At 29.5% G+C, this 18,418-nt stretch overlaps 1 protein-coding gene across 2 annotated transcripts in view; it reads right to left on the minus strand.

Annotated features, from left to right (window-relative positions):
- The window catches only part of LOC135963321 (NADP-dependent malic enzyme-like), a 36,373-nt gene extending 18,605 nt beyond the window's left edge, over nt 1–17,768 (minus strand). The window contains exon 1 of one of the 2 annotated variants that reach the window (XM_065515127.1): nt 17,692–17,768. In XM_065515127.1, coding sequence (XP_065371199.1) covers nt 17,692–17,753 — 62 coding nt within the window. In that variant the 5' untranslated portion in view covers nt 17,754–17,768. Of the gene's footprint in view, nt 1–1,676; nt 1,974–17,691 lie in introns of those variants that run through there. The other variant, XM_065515126.1, reaches the window with a different exon arrangement.
- Nucleotides 17,769–18,418: the final 650 nt, after the last annotated feature.

Genomic DNA, 18,418 nt, shown 5'->3' on the forward strand with positions numbered 1-18,418 from the left:
ACTTTGGTAATGACTTGCAATTATTGAATAACATACTTTTCTTTTGATTAGTACATATCACCTGCATTACTTAGAATTAGTATAATAATGACTTATTTATTAACTGATATGTGAGTAAATATTTATAAGTAATAACGTGTCGTAAAAAGTATTGGTATAATTCTCATTTAGTTAAGCATATTTTACGCATATGAAGTTCTGTTTTTGCAAAAGGAGTTTTAAATTTTGCCGCCGTTTTAAACTTCATTACATATTTTGTAACGTATGCCACCAGCCGTCATTTATCGCTCCGTAGTAACTAGACTTGTAAAATGTCGGTACTTATGACTACTGAATACATTTGTTTGGGTACTTGATACTACTCAATACTTTTAAAATCTGAATTCTAAAAAAATTTTATTTCGACAAACAGAGTTACACCTTTTCACTGACTTATATTGAAGTTTTTTCCCTTATGAAAAATACAACTCTGAAGGTATCGAGTAGTTAGTTTTTTGTATTGAATAAAGGGAAAAATAGTCAGCATTTTCATACAAAATAATAAATCTTTCGGATATTCATGAACAAATTCAAATGTATAAAGAAATGAATAAAGAATAACATAGAATTGTTGCAAGGAATTTGAAATAAATATGTATGTATATTTATTTTCTGGCTAACATTAATATCATCTGGCTTATTACTGGTCCCAACGATTTTAGAACAATGAATTTTGTTCAGTGTTTGATTTGTTTATTTTTATAATTAAATGTTAAGAGTACAAAAATCACTTTATAATCATTAGACAGCAAGCTGTAGAAATGATAACAAATAGTAAACAGGTACTTTATACTCAATAAGTCGTCTGATGTTACGACGAAGAAAACATTTCTTCATTCATTATCAGCAAAAATACAAACAAATAACAATGTATTATAAAACAAGTAAGAGAGCAATATTCGGCTGTGCCGAACCTTTTATACCCTTCACCAAATTATACTTCAAAATAAAAATTTCAAATATTTTTAGGTAAACAAAATTTATTTTTGTTTCATTTGTTTTTTTTGTAACATAAAATTTTTTTTTTAATTTAAAAAATTTTTGTTTTTTTTAATTTGAAAAATTTTTTTTATGGTTTTTTTCAATTTTTTTTGCTGAAAAAAAAATCGGGTTAAAAATTATTTTTTCCGATTTTGACCCATTGTAGGTCCAACTTACTATGGTCTTATGTATCTATCATTAGTTATCCATATTGTCTATATTAATGTCTTAGTAATCCAGATATAGGTCAAAAATCGAGGTTGTCCTGGTTTTTTCCTCATATCTTAGCCATTTGTGGACCGATGTTGGTGATTTTAAATAGGAAACTTCTCGAAAGCATGTCTGACAGAATTATTGAAGATTTGGATCCCGAAGATATCTGGGGTCTTCAGAAAATTGATTTCAACAAACAGACGGACAGACAGACAGACGGACATAGCTTAATCGACTCCGCTATCTATAAGGATCCGGAATATATATACTTTATAGGGTCGGAAAATTATATTGTGGAAATTACAAACGGAATGACAAACTTATGTATACCCTTCTCACGACGGTGAAGGGTATAAAAAAGAATACAAATTAGTAAATGAATAACACCAACAGCTGATTTCTGGTCTGCCAAAAACAAAATTGTAATAAATTTCCAAACTTACCGATTGCCATAACGCAAATATCTTGTTGACATTAAAAGTGGTTGTAAAATTTTAATCTGCATATTTTTTTTATCTTATTTCTTTTTCTTTTTATCAACTTTTGTTTTGTAATTTAAAATTAATAGTGGAAAATAATAGAAATGTAAATTTTAACACAATGAACTTTGAAGTACATACATATGTATGTATATTTATGTCTGTATATTCAAATATTTAAAAGAAATAAATCAATAACCTATTAAGTTATTCAATTTCTAAAGAAACGTTAACTATGTATATTCGACTGTCCTGCCCTTTGGACGTTTGTAAATCAACTGATTTGCCAAGAATATATAGAGGAAAATTAAAGAAAATCTTTGTTTTAGAAAGTTCATTTCATTATCAGTTTGTTTACATGCCGCTAGCATACAATTTGCTTTGCAAAATAAAAAATCGAATTTTGTAAAATAGAACAACAAAACGGAGGCGACAATAATATATTCATTCGTCTAATGTATGTTTCTCCGTAGGTTATAATAAATAATGTAATTATGCCAACAAAGAACTGAAAGCTGCTGAATTCGTTGGTGACGTTACTGTATTAGAGTTGCCATTTTGGTATAATTTGTATAATTATTTTTAGTTACTAAATATTAATTAGTCCGCTGATTAATTTCCCTAGATGTAGTAAAATATGTATATACAATTTGAATACAATTTCCCACGGCTATAGAACAGGTGTAGTTGAGTTTATGTTTCGAATTTTGAATTTAAACTTAAGGGGTTGGAGTCTCAAGGCCCTAAAGCTGGGTTCCTCGGATATATACAAAATTAAAAATGATGCCGAATTTGTCTTCTCGATTCGATTTGAAAATATCGTTATAGCTAAAAAAATGAAATAAAAAAATTGTGTTTTGCAATTTTTTTGTCAGAAAAAGTACTTCCAAATGTAAAAAAATCGTTTTCAGACCTTTATTTTTTTTCGAAAAAAGTAGTTACTTACTTACATTAATTTGTAGTTATACAGAAAATAAAAAAAATTGTATTTATATTTTCTGAAATGTAACATTTTGGAAAATATAAAAGAATAATAATTTAAAATTTTTTATTACTGTGTGTCCAAAAAACTGGTTTCTGGTTTTACTGAAAAAGTGTGTATTTGAAAAAACCGGTTTTGATTTTTGTCATTCCAATAAAACCGCTAAGGAAAAATTGGAAAATAAATAGATTTTAACCCACAAGTTTACCTTTTTATACCCTACACCACCATAGTGGGGAGGGTATTATGCGTTTGTGTAGATGTTTGTTACGCCCAAAAATATTAGTTTAAAGGTAGGGTCACACATGACAAATATTTGACGAAAAATACGTAACCACTAAATAAAATACATTTGAATTCTTTTATTTATTTCAAAAACTTATTTTACTTAGGATGATTCAAAACAAAAAAATTCTTTTATTTTATTTGATGCTGTTTGATCTTACAAAACACTTGTAAGAGTAAACGCGTCAAACAAATTTGTACTAAAAAAAGTGGTTACGCTTTTTTGAGCAAATATTTGCCATGTGTGACCCTACCTTAACACCCACCATAAATTACACCCACCTATTATACTTTCAGAGTCGATTAAACGATGTTCGTCCGTCCGTCCGTCTGGCTGTTTGACTGGCTGGCTGTCCATGTAACCTTGTGCGCAGAGTACAGGTCGCTATTTTGAAGATATTTGGATAAAATTTGGTGCATATAATTGTTTCGGCCCAAGCACCCATATAAATGTCCTCTCTAAATTGGACTTTATCGGTCAAAAATGTTAAATTTGTATAGGTATCTTCACAAATTTTGCTCCAAATATGTTTTATATATACGGAATTCATGTCACCAAATTTTGCTATGATCGGTCCATAATTAGTCATAGCTCCCATATAAGACCCGCTTCCGAAAATCTCTTTAACGTGCATAAATCTCCACAAATCTCTTTACACATAAAATTCAACATAAATAACTTTCATATAGACATAAATCACACGATATAATTTCATGGTGATCGGTCCATAATTGGTCATAACTCCTATATAAGGCCCATTTCGAAAATCACTCACCAATATAATTTATTGTAATTTATTATTATAATTACTTTTTGAGATAATTTGTGTTTTGTAATGAATGCCTTGAGGCACTCTTGCGGGTTAGAAGGTTAAGTCCATTTTCATTTTTAATTTCTTTCCTATGATAGAAACCATTACCCTCTGTCTATACTTGACAAATATTTATCATAACATTAAATCACTGGGGCGGGTAAAAGAATAATTTGAATGTAAAAGAATAATATGAACATTATAATATCTAAAACTGTTGCCCTTTTTGAAATCCCAGTTTTGGGATTTTCTATTATTTAGCCTAAATTCAAAATTTCGATAAAAAATTAGGTTAAATTTGAAAGGTCCTAAAGAAACCGCTATTGGTATATTTAAAGCGTTTTATATTAGAAAGATATCCCTGTAGAGATGCCATTCAAAAATATATAAATGCATTATAACTAACATAAGAAATTTGAATGCAATTGGTGCTAAATTCTGTCCGATATTTTCTGGATCAAGTTATGGTCAATTTTGGAAATTTTAATTATCAAATGCATATATCTCGTTAACTATAAGAGATAAACATCACATCAACAAAGAATATATTAAAATCTATCCAGAAAAGCTTTTTAATAATTAACATGTCTGAAATGTCCTAATTTGAGAACCACAGCGCCGCTCATGTGGAGTCCTTAGAGTCCGTGCATTTAAAATTGTAACATGTTCATGTCCTAGACAGGAGTCAATTGATCCTACATAGATTACAAAGGCAACTCTCCAATAGATTACTTATGGTGGGTAAAATAACTAGTTTCTAAAGTTCAGCACAACAAAGGGACTACACACTAGATTATATGGAATGTATAAAGTAACCATCGCTAGGCAATTAATTAGATATGACTCAAAAATTACTGTCTAAAATGAATACATTGTAAACTACTTACTTGTAATACTGCTATCTTCCCAGCAGTATTACAAGTAGTTGAGATTTCTGAGTTACATGAAATCAGAAGAAGGTAAATCTTCTAAAAAATATTATTTTCTATCGTTCACGTGGAGTAGTATTTATATATAAAACTACACACGTAAATCTTTAAAGTTCATTCTTCAGATTTTGTGATGAATTCATTAAGAATATTTTCCCTGACAACTGTCATTAAAGGCCTACCTCAGCAGACCTTCAATTAGGCTTTCAATTGCAAGCCTTTTAATAGTTCCTATGTAAACTAGGGATATAACTATTGACAATTTTTGCAAATATGCAAATTGGCATAGCATAGTCGTATAGAGTATTAAAAAATATAAAAAACCACGGTATTATTTTTTCGCGGTTGTTAAAAAAGTTCACGCACCAAACGCGATAAAGTTTTTCATTCAATTTTTTCAATTATTTTGAAAAACAATATTTTTTATTTTAATAATAACTGCGGACATACTTCAAAAGATAATTTTTAAATAAGGGAAGTATCCCTCACACTTGCAAAAAAAAACAAGTAAGAAAGTATGGTCGGTCAAGCCCGACCATATAATACCCTACACCAAGTAAATGAGTAAAAATATTTTTCTTTTAAAATTTCAATAATTTATATTCATGAGTGATTTTCGGAAGTGGGCCTTATATGGGAGCTATGACCAATTATGGACCGATCACCTTGAAATTAGGTCGTGTGATTTATGTCTATATTAAATTTAACTATGTTGAATTTTGTGTGTATACCAACATTTTTAAGCGATTTATGCACGTTAAAGTGATTTTCGGAAGCGGATCTATATGGGAGCTATGACTAATTATGGACCGATCGTAACAAAATTTGGTGACATGAATTTTGTATATATAAAACTTATTTGGAGTGAAATTTGTGTAGATACATAGATAAATTAAACATTTATGACCGATAAAGTCCAATTTCGAGGGGACTTTGTATGGGGGCTAGGTGAAATAATGGACCGATTTCAGCCTGTTTCAATAGGCTTGGTCCTTGGGCCGAAAAAGTAATATGTACCAAATTTGATCGAAATATCTTCAAAATTGCGACCTGTACTCTGCGCACAAGGTTTACATGGACAGCCAGCCAGCCAGCCAGCCAACCAGACGGACGGACGGACGGACGGACGGACATCGTTTAATCGACTCAGAAAGTGATTCTAAGTCGATCGGTATACTTTAAGGTGGGTGTTAGACTAATATTTTTGGGCGTTACAAACATCTGCACAAACGCATAATACCCTCCCCACTATGGTGGTGTAGGGTATAACAAGTAAGAAAGTATGGTCGGTCAAGCCCGACCATATAATACCCTACACCAAGTAAATGAGTAAAAATATTTTTCTTTTAAAATATCAATAATTTATATTTTCGAGTGATTTTCGGAAGTGGGCCTTATATGGGAGCTATGACCAATTATGGACCGATCACCATAAAATTAGGTCGTGTGATTTATGTCTATATTAAAGTTAACAATGTTGAATTTTGTGTGTATACCAACATTTTTAAGCGATTTATGCACGTTAAAGTGATTTTCGGAAGCGGGTCTATATGGGAGCTATGACTAATTATGGACCGATCGTAACAAAATTTGGTGACATGAATTTTGTATATATAAAACTTATTTGAAGCGAAATTTGTGTAGATACATAGATAAATTAAACATTTATGACCGATAAAGTCCAATTTCGAGGGGACATTTGTATGGGGGCTAGGTGAAATAATGGACCGATTTCAGCCAGTTTCAATAGGCTTGGTCCTTGTGCCGAAAAAGTAATATGTACCAAATTTGATCGAAATATCTTCAAAATTGCGACCTGTACTCTGCGCACAAGGTTTACATGGACAGCCAGCCAGCCAGCCAGCCAGCCAACCAGACGGACGGACGGACATCGTTTAATCGACTCAGAAAGTGATTCTAAGTCGATCGGTATACTTTAAGGTGGGTGTTAGACTAATATTTTTGGGTGTTACAAACATCTGCACAAACGCATAATACCCTCCCCACTATGGTGGTGTAGGGTATAAATATGAAATTATTTATATAATTTTTCAGAGAAAAAAAAATTTGGTTTATTTTAGAAATTGGTGTTGGTGAGTGATGTTTTTGATTCCAAATGACCTAAAAAAATGATTTTCATTACTTATACAACATTGGCCATCACGTGATGGTATGCCAAAAATATCGCCTAATGTAGACATTCTCCTTACATGACTTCAACGGAAAATCTTCATATATGCCTTCTATCAAAAATGTTTTTGTTAGATCTTGTCAGTATTCAAATTTGAATAATATTCGCTGCAACAATGCTCATCCCTTAAGATTAATCGTTAATTTAACATTTACATACAGTTTAATAATCTTTTAACATTCAACTCAAATGTTGCAAATGCAGCTTTTGCAACTGTTTCATTAATGCAAAATTATTTAATTCAAATAAAATCTTAAAAATATTTTAAAAACAATATTCCCATAGCTACATTTTTTTTTAGAAATTTCAAAGTTCAGGAAATCAATAATTTGTAAAAAAAAGTGTTATTAACAATTGTCGATTTTAAAGCATTAATTAAACTTATAATTAAATAATAATTTGTCATTTGACACAATGAAACTAAACTACAAAACCCCTTGTTTTTTACCAATTGATAAAACTTAATTACATCTCTGCCAAAATTGAATGATAATTTTTCAATTGTGTTACCCGTTCACACATTTATTTCTCATCGCCTGTTATGCACTTGAATAGAGTTAAGTTCAAGTGCGAGTTTCAATTTGTTATTTTTTTTTATGCATTTTAACTAAGAGGTGAAATTGAACCTCTATTGATTGTTTAATACAATATCTTTGTTAAAGTCTGATATGACTCATTCAATTAAGTAGTTTTATATGTTAGAAGGACACCATATAGTAAAAATTGCAATAATTATGATTTTTTTTATAAAAAAATATATAAATTGCATGTTAAATGTACATAAATGTGTGAATTTCATTGATTATATTTATGGTTTAATTGTCGTCAGTGATTCTTAATATTTCGATAATGCCAGCACCAGTACTAAATGATATGAGCTTAATTTTTTTTTGTCAAGGTTCATGAGGTCTCACAATTTTTTCAGAAACGCATTTCCGACATAAATTTTGATTTACTCAGAGTTTGGCAGAGTGGTAGTAAAAAACAAGAAAAATAAATAAATTATTAAAAACTTAATAAAATCTATGTTTTTTGTTATTAATTGTATCTTTTGTATGCAATTATGTATATAAGTGAATATTTTAGCTTTGGCCAAAAAAAGTGGCTCGCCAGACCTATTTGCATTGGTGTTGTAAACGAGAGTGTCGGCGAAATCCCGAAGATGAAGTGCATCTCCATCTGAATGGCTTCATGAATACACAAAATTGTAGAATTTTGGGCGCAGAAAATCCTCATGCAATCAATGAGAAACAAATGCACCCACAATGGATTTTGGTCAGGCTGCGTGATTGGGCCTCACTTTTTTGAAGATGAGGCCGAAATTGCAATAACTGTTAACGGAATTCGTTACAGAACATGATAACGGAGTTCTTGTGGCCTCAACTGGACTGCATGGATTTGGACGACATATGGTTTCAGCAAGACGGCGACACCTGCAACACTGCGCATGCTGCAATGATTTCCTGATCAAATTATCTCACGAAATTCTGTTGTCAACTGGCCACCAAGATAATGCGATTTAACGACGCACAGTGGCGCCATTTGAGTTTTTTCGTTGCAAAAATCATAACTTTTGAACCAAATGAGATAATCAAAAAACTTAAAAAGCATATGATAGATAATTGATCAGCCTATGAAATGAGTGTTTGAAAATTATTGTTTATGTTTCTTTTTAAAGGCTTTTATGATTTAAAATTATTCCTAAAAAGATTAAAAAAGAAAAATTTGTTTGGAAAAAAAAATTTTTGTTTGGTTTTTCAATGTTATATTATGTCATTTTTGGAAACATATCTTTTTTCAAAATTTTACCTCTAGCAAAAAATGGGGCAAGAACGGTTAGATAGAAATGTTTGCATTAGGTAAAGTAATATCAAAGAACATATTTTGAAAATATGGCAAATATAGAAATTGATAGTTTTTTTTATTTTCCATTAAAGTTGAGAAACATTACTCTTTTCCTAATAAATAGATCTATCAATAGAATCAAAAATAATGACGATCCACCAATTTACTTAAAAATGGTCTGTTTTTTTGAAAACTGAAAATCAGTCAACTTTGAAGGGCCATATCTTCTGAACCAAAAATCTGATTGTAATATTTGATAGCATATTTGAAATCGTTGGACAATTTACTGCAAAATAGTTTTATTTAATATTTTTAGGCACATGTAATTTTTGATTTTTGCAACCTCATTTGTTCTACGGGCGCCACTGTGCGATTGTTTTCTTTGGTGGGGTTTTGTGAAATCTCGGGTTTATGCGAATAAACCATAAACATCTTGAAGAAATAACTGATCAACGGTAAATTTGGTTTTTGTTTAATAATGTGAAAAAATATGGTCCATCAATTAGATATTAAACGGTTACATGGTTGTGCAACACGAATTGCATTAAAGAAAATAAATCTGGCTTCATTTTGAATTTATAAAATAAAATAAATATCAGATCTGTGTAATTTGATGAATTTAAAAGCAGCTAGCGAAAATTAAGATGTTTAAGAACTGCTGCTGCACAGTGGTTTATAAACTTTTTATTTTGGATATAATTCGGTAGCTCGTGAAGGATTGGAGATTTCTTAATGAAATTTCAAATAGTGCCGAGGTGTTTCTCAGGTGGTTTGTAGATGTAATGGCGAATTTTATATTTACAAATTTTGGGAACATATTTTTCCCGTTTCAGGTATTTTTGCATTTAAGTGCAGGCAATGACAAAAGTTATTAATTCATTGATTAAAAGTCCGTTCGAATTTTACACCAATTCGACTTTAGGTTTTCATGATAAATGTTATTCTTTTATATTGTTAATCCGCTAATCTTAAGGTTTTCAATAATACCAAATACTTGACATAGTACACAGTTTCTTTTTACACGCTAAGTTTTCTTTCAAAAACACATAAAGGGTGTTTGTTTAAGCCCAATAGAACTTACGAAAGGATTAACTGTAACTTTTTGACATTTATGATCAGTATACTCTGGGAAATCATCATGAATAGATTGACACTTAAACAACGCTACCAAATTTACTTTGAATGTGTTAATAAACAAAATTGCCCATATGTAGTGAGACCAATCCGCAACAGACTCTACAGACGCCATTATATCCAGAAATATGCACCGTTTGGTACGGTTTACACGCTGGTGGTATCATCGGACTTTACTTCTTAAAAAATGGAGCCGGAGCTCGCGTTACGGTCAATAGAGATCGTTTCCGCACCATGATCAATTATTTTTTGTTTGAAAATATGGATGACATTGATCCGGGCGAAATGTGGTTACAACAGCATGGCGATACGTGCCATACGGCACCGCAAACCATCGATTTATTGAAATGAAATTTTGGCGATAATTTGATTTCGAGAAATGGACCTGTCATTTGGATTCTGATTTATTCTGATAAACCAGCAATAATTGACACCAGAAATGATCGAAAAAGTGGCCCGTCAAGAAAATCTGAAATCATTTTCAAATTGAGCTTTCGAATAAAAACCTTTTTTGAATAAAATTTACTATTTCGTGTTATTTTTTACAATTTCATGTTCTATTGGGCTTTAAAAAACACCCTTTACAAAATATGTACGATATTTTGTTTATGTTAAGAAAAATAATATGAAAACATTTTTAGGAAAAAATATGCTCTATTTTAGATATTCCGAATTTAAATGGGTGTAACTTTTTATATGGACCAGATAACTACTTATATGAAACTTTCTTCAATATATTTTATTTGAAATTTTATCAGAAATATATTTGATATTTTTAAAAAAATTAGCGAAAAAAAGTCAACGAAAAATTAAAAAAAATAAAATTGTCAACACAAATATCTCTTGAACTAAAAGATATAATCCACACATGTAAGAATATTTTTTGTAGATATTTTCAAGTACTATATAAATAAATTTTTGTAGGACCGATCGGTGAGCATATTTGAGGGGCCGCCCACTAGAACCCATGTAAATATATACAAACCATTTCTGAAACATCCAGCACTAACTATTTGAAATTATATTGCTGATGCTCGTATCTCCAATTGTTCACGAGCCACCGAATTATTTCCAAAATAAAAAGTTTCTAAACCACTGTGTGCTGTTAAACTTAAACAATAGCAATTTATTAAATTAAAGTCAAAACTAACAAAAGAAACTAACTGACTTATCGAAGTCAAACCTACAAAAGTAGAAGAAGTACAAAGTCATTATTCATATGAAAAAGAGCTTAGTTAATTTTAAGTATTTAATTACATTTTCAACGCTTGAGTTGTTTTATGTGCAGTTCATTAAAACTTAATTACAATGGTTTGTTATTTTGTATGTTTTTTATTCGAATACAAACAAAAAAGATGGTTTGATATTGTATAAAGATTCCAGTTACCAAATAGAAACACTTGCCTGTTAACTTTTCCATACAATATACAAAATCCATGTATTGACCTAGAATTCGTATGGACTCAATTATCAGTTGATTATAGGTTTTTTTTTATGTTGGTCGAATTCAAACATTTTTTTTGAAGGTACACTGACTGCATTCACAATCGCATTGACATTCATCCTTAATTATACATAGAAAACAAGTGTACAAGTGGTCGTTGGGTAGTGGAGTCATTGTCAAACATTCTTAATATGAGATTTTTTTTCCGTTTGTATTAAATTTATTTTAATTATACACCTGTTTACTAAACACTCGAACCTGTCGTGTGAGCTTGTTCAAAGGTTTACACATACATTTATTTAAGTATTTGAACTAATTAATGCGTGTATAAAAAATGCGTGCTTCAATTGCGTGTCTGTTAAATACTTAAACTATGTATTTTTTGTAGTTATTTATTTACTGCGAATAATTAGACGACGGTTTTCAATTAGATCATTTTGCTATTGTTTTCGTAACGTCCATTCCCCGCATTTTTGAAATGCAACTTATAATTGAAATCTTGAATGCTGTATGAAAGTCACTTGAAGGATTTCAAGTTTTTTCTTTATTATTTTTTGAGTGTTTTTTTGTACTTGTATGTTTATTCATTCAATTCAATTTTGTTTTGGTTGTCTATATACAATTTAACATTCATTCGTAATGAAGTCATAAAATTAAAATGTAGAACTTTCAAAAATATTACTTATTTAAATTAAGTATGTATTTTAAAAAGTAGACATTTGTAATTAAAATACACTTACAGTGAGACAAATACATATATTTACAAACATTTTAATATTATTCCCCAGTGTTCTGCCAACAGGGCAGAACAAGATCAGTTATTTATCTGTAAACAACACGAATGTGTACAAAGTTCGTAAACACTATTAAATAAGAATTAAATAACAATAAAAAATTTAAATAAATCTGTTATTTCCCATAGCTATAGAAGTGGTGTAGTTTATTGTATATTTTCAATTTGGACTTCAAAGTCCAAAGCGGAGTCTCAAGGCCCAAAAATGGTAATGAAAAATTGAAAACGATGACAAATGTTTTTTCTCATCATTATATCTATAGGGAATTTCATGTCAAGTGAACCAATTTTTGAAATCCATGTCTTCCTATCGGGATGAAATTTGCACCAAAGTTAGTCCAATGGGATAGTAATTCAGAGAAAATTTGTCAAGATCGGTCAAAAACTCTCCAAACATGTGTTTTTTCTCATTTATATAACTTCTTAGCAGAGCTGTAAATGAATAATTCATTTTTGAATTAATTCGCGAATCATTCACACAAAAAAATTAATTGAATGAAATTTGAATCAATTCAAATGAATTTGGTAAAAATGAATTGCAATTCGTTTCCAATTCATTTGAATTGAATTGATTTTGAATTAATTCCAATGAATTAAAAAAAAGAATTAGCAATTCATTTGAATTGAATTCATTTCCAACTCATTTGAATTGATTGAAATTTGAATTGATTTTTTAAGTAAATCTGCATCACTGTTGTTTTGTCATTCAAATAATTTGTTATGTAAAAGACAGCAAGCATTACAAACATTGTTATTTTTCCTGATTTTTGATTATTTGAATATTAAATGTGTTTTGTCGTTCAGCGTATTTCTAAATAAAAATCAGTTTTTCTTGAAGAAACAAACTCCAAACACCATGTTTTCATTGATCATGCGTGGATACAAGACAAGGCTTTTCAATTTTTATACTGGATATTTTCATTTTGGTAGGAGCAATTTTTCATTACCCCTAGAGATTTGCTCTTGAATTTGATTGATTGCAACTCATTATTGATTCATTAATTTGAATTCCTAATTATTTTTTCTAATTCAATTGAATTAATTCAAAATCAATTCAATTCAAATGAATTGTAAATGAACTGCTAATTCTTTTTTTGCTAATTCAAAATTTAGCTAATTCATAATGATTTAAAATCAAAAAAGAATTTTTTTCCATTATCAAAAACTTGTTTGACTTTTTTTAAATGGGCCAATTTTCTTCAAAAGAAAGCTTAGTGGGATGCGAGTTTTATATCTATCAAAATAAATGTTTTGCAAAATCTAAAATTTTTTTTCAAAATGGACCCTTTTTTTATTTTTTTTTGCTCAAAAGAAAGCATAGGTGTATTGCTTTAAGAGCTTTTTGGTAGCATAGTGGGATATATATCGTGCGAGTAGGATATATTTCAAAATATGTAATTGTTTTGTAACTCAAGATTTTTAATTTTTTGGAAAATCAAAAACTTGAATGACTTTTTTTTCAAGTGGGCTCTTTTAAAGTCTCAGTAATCGCCCGAATCCCAATTATATTAGAATATTCGATCGAACTCTAGTTATTCGACTTTATATAGAATGACTTTAAAGATAATACATACTAGTTTACAATGGTTTGTTATTTGAGGCCGTCTAACTTCGGGAAAAACATTGAAAAAAAGAAAATATTAAAAAAATGCTTGTGTTCGATTTGTGAATTTGTGAAAAGCGGCTTGAAAAGGGTAAAAATAGTTAAAAAGAAAGAAAAAAAACGTATTGTTGAATGATAATTTTTATTTATATAGGTTTGGATTATATTTGATTTACATTTGATTTTAAAATATGTACAATGAATCGAATAAACCTAAGGTTGCAACAACTGAATGTAAATCAATGAACATATTTTGAGTTTTTATATAAGTAATCTAATTATGGTCTGAAATATGAGTGATCACAGATCAAGCACCTTTTCTTGATTAAACGCTTACTGGCCAAGTTGCTAACGATTTTAGATATTGAGAGTTTTCATATAAAAAAAATCGATTTTTGGTCAGAAATATGAGTGATCACAGATCTAACTCCTTATCTTGATTAAACGCTTATTGGCCAAGTTATTAGCGAATTTAGATATTTTGAGTTTTTATATAAAAAATTGATTTTTGTTCTGAAATATAAGTGATTTCAGATTCATACATCAATATCTCCGAAATTCTTCCTTCTTCTTCTTATTTAAAACCGAGAAAATCGGTCCACAAATTGCTGAAATATAAGGAAAAAACTAGGACAACCTCGATTTTTGACCTATATCTGGATTCCTAAGTCATTAATATAGACAATATGGATATCTAATGATAGATATTTCAAAGACCTTTGCAACGACGTATATAAGACCATAGTAAGTTGGACATACAATGGGTCAAAATCGGAAAAAAATATTTTTTAACCCGAATTTTTTTTTCATCAAAAATTTTTTTTTTGTCATAAATTCTTTTTCCAAAAAAATTAATTAAAGAAATTTAAAAAAAAAATTTTGAAAAAACTTTTTTTTAAAAAAATTAAAAACAATTTGTAAAAAAAAATTTTTTAAAAAAAATTTTAAAACATTAAAAAAAAAATTTTGATTTTGTTTAAATAAAAATATTAAAAAAAAAAATATTTTTAAGTATAATTTGGTGAATATATATAAAATCGATTTATGTTCAGAAATATAAGTGATCACAGATCAAGCTCCTTTTCTTGATTAAACTCTTATTGGCCAATTATTAATAATTTAAGATATTGTGAGTTTTTATATAAGTAATCGAATTTTGGTCTGAAATATGAGTGATCACAGATCGATGTATTTTGCAAATATATTTAATAAGTGGATGATTGGAAAAAAATTGGCGTGGTAAATTTTTCTTTCAGTTTAAACTTAAATTGGATTACTATGATACTTTAAACAAAAAATTAGGAAAATTGGTGCAGCCGTTTTCCGATTTTGGATAAATCGAAAAAAGTGGGCGTGGTCAATTTTTTAATCCGTAAAACCTAAGTTAGACTATGGCCAACATTTTAAAAAAAGATTTGTCTAAATCGGTCCGGCCGTTCTCAACTGATGCAATTACCAACGAACGACATTTGATTTTTATTTATATAGAAGATAGATTTGAAATTTGTTTCATGGTACGACATTTTAAATAATAGTCAACTTTATGGACTTAAAATCGACTTTAAGGCTTTTGTAGTTAGGCTGAAAGCTTTATAAATTTCGAAAATTATGACGATACCATAAAGGTAAAAAGTATGAATATTTTTTTGTAAACTGTGTAATTAGAGATCTTCATCCTTGATATATTTATTCGTGAATGAATCTCGGAATCTTTCGTTTCTTTCAGTGTTTCAGCTAAGTGCGGACCAGTGGTAGCATAACAAAATTGAATAACATTTTATTCGCATTCCACAATGGAGGAATTTCGAAAAAAATGGAAATAAATCTCCAATTTCTAAACAGATAGTTAGATTTTAATAAAATTCCCCATGACTATAGAAATAGTGTTATTGATTATAAGTTTTGAATTTGGACTTTAAAGAACAAGGTGGAGGAGTCTCAATTCTCTAATGTGGGGTACTCGAGTATATGAAAAATTAATAATATTTGGCTCTACAAAAATCAGAGCTATATCGAATCTTTTACATTCAAATTAAAATTTTATCTGTTTAACTACCTTAGTTTTAATTTTTGCTAATAGTTGATCCAAATCCATAAGTTTGACTAGTGGAAAAGATAATATATACGGTGTATGTATAAAAATCGCATTTATATATAAAAAAATCAAGCATCAGCTCACCCAAATATGTTCGCGAAACCTACTGAAAACAAAAGAACAAGAGTTTTTTTCTAAAAATAAAAGTAACCCAGTGTAATACATATGTCTATGCCACCACAAGTGATCATTAATTCAGAATTTAGATATGTGTTGTTATAAGGGCAGTCGACAAATTCAGATGAATTTCCTTCTTTGAATACTGTCTTAAAAACGATTTTATAACTTTTATATAAGTTTATAATCGTATCAAATCGCCAGAAATGGAAATTGAATATAGGGATAAACATTATACACTCCAGAAATGTGTTAATTATGGATATTATGCCCCAAATAAAAGTTGCTCTTAAAATTCGAATATTATTTTCTAAAATTAATACAATTGGTCAATTCACAACGTATCTTATAATGTCATATTGTCCTAATATTTCACAGTGGTTTGTATTGCTTTTCAAAATAAATATAATTGGTCAATTCACAAGGTTTCATAATGTCATAATATTTCACAGTGGTTTTTATTGCTTTTCAAGCTAAAAAAAGTCCTAAAATAAGACTACTATGTATGCTATGTTTATTGTGTTATCGTAACCAGCCAGCAGAGACCTGCGCCGAATGCCTAAGAGTCGGTTAAGCCGAGCCGCCGAGACGAGATATGTTAGGACATTATGACAATATGACTGATAAGAGTTGACCAAATATATGTCCAAATTTATCTTAAAAAGATAATTAAAGCATGTTAATTTTTATATTAAAAACTCAAATCAGTCCGTATCTAACAAACACAAAAAAGTTGACCAACCGTATTTTCACGGTTTAACGACAAAAATTTTGTCGTTAAAAAGTTACTGAGGTCTGAAGTATTTCGTTTGAAATTATTGCAAAAAGATCTTTAGGAAACTTTGGTCCCAATAACATTTTGAAAATCGGCGGGAATGGATATGTGGTCTTGGCACCATACAAAGTAAATAGTTAATTTCGAATATCTGGAAAAATTTAATTGTGAAAGTATTTGAACTTTGTATGAATCAATTTGTTATTACTGTACGGAGTTGAAGGATTTATTTCGTTACCATTGAATATAGTTGACTGAAAATGATCCGGATTGAATTAGTGGGTGTTGCATCTTACACAGCGTAAATTGTTATTTTCGAATATTTGGAGAACAATAATTAATTGTGAAAGTCTTTGGGATTAGTACGGATATATTCGCTACCACTGTACGAAGTTTAGCTAAAATGGGCGGAATCTGAAAAATGGGTGTGGAACTTTTCATATAAAGTAAACTGTAATTTTTTAATAACTGAAGACTTTGTCTGAATTACTTTCTTATCACTTTACGAAGTTTGGCTAAAAATTGGTGGACTTGAATTAGACGGAATGGTCCTACTTCAATGTGATTTATGTAAATAGTTTTAATTGGATCAGAGCAGTGGAGAACAGATAGCTATTAAACTATTTACCCATAATAGTGTGATTCTTCTAAATGGGTGGGATTAGGGATACATTTTCCTGCTGTCAATTGACAAACTAAGATTTAATGGCTAAGATAAGACATAAGAATATAATCTGAAGATATAAATACCTCGGATCTCTGTTGCGGAATTTCAAGTGCATGTATATTCACTGAAATTCAGAAAATTACCAGAATGGTAGTTTAAATTTTTGCTCGTTACAAATATTTTGTTACATTCACATATTTGAAGATTAATCTCAATATTTCGTCAGACACCTATTTACATGACAATTACATTCTTAATAAATCATATATATTCAATAATTTAAAAACGTCAATGTGTTAATACTCACCCATTGTCATCGAAATGACGTACGGCATTCTTATTCGAACAAATCGAACTTGTATTTCCCATATTCAGGTAAGACACTTTATTTATATTTGTCACTTTTGAAAAACTTTGTTTCTAATTTTAATTAAAAAAAATCAATAAACTAATTTTTAATGATTTTCTGTTTAAAATAGTTAAATAATTACTTTGTTTCCTATGAGCCAGAATATTAAATATTCTATCAAAATATACCGGTACCCAAGTGGAAAAGCAGCAAGGCGTTAATATTTAATAAGGGAAATGGACACGAACATCAAATTCTCACGTTTTGGGTTGGTGGCAGGAAAACAACACGTTTCAAACTTACTCACTCACACGCACTTCATTTAAATACTCGTATTATAATACTGACCAAATTACTAGAGAATTTGTCAAAACAATATTTTTTCTAAAATATTTGTTATTTTGGCATTTAACTTTTTCATTAACAATTTATAAAAATGTGCAACACTTTGTTTTTTGGCGCGTTTTGTGATTAAGAGTGATTACGCGCAAGTGCGCTAATAATTTTTTAGACTTGAAAACAATTCGACGTTTCAAACTCGATTGAGTGGAATTGTGAATGCTTTTTTCGGTCAAAGCTAAAACAACACATGTTAACTTGAATCGAAAAATGAAAACATGCTACAAAAAACACTACATACAACACAAAGTCATTCGTACTACACACAACATATTCAATCGCACTC

Source organism: Calliphora vicina, chromosome 1, assembly GCF_958450345.1.
Source record: "Calliphora vicina chromosome 1, idCalVici1.1, whole genome shotgun sequence".
Taxonomy (NCBI): Eukaryota; Metazoa; Arthropoda; class Insecta; order Diptera; family Calliphoridae; genus Calliphora; species Calliphora vicina.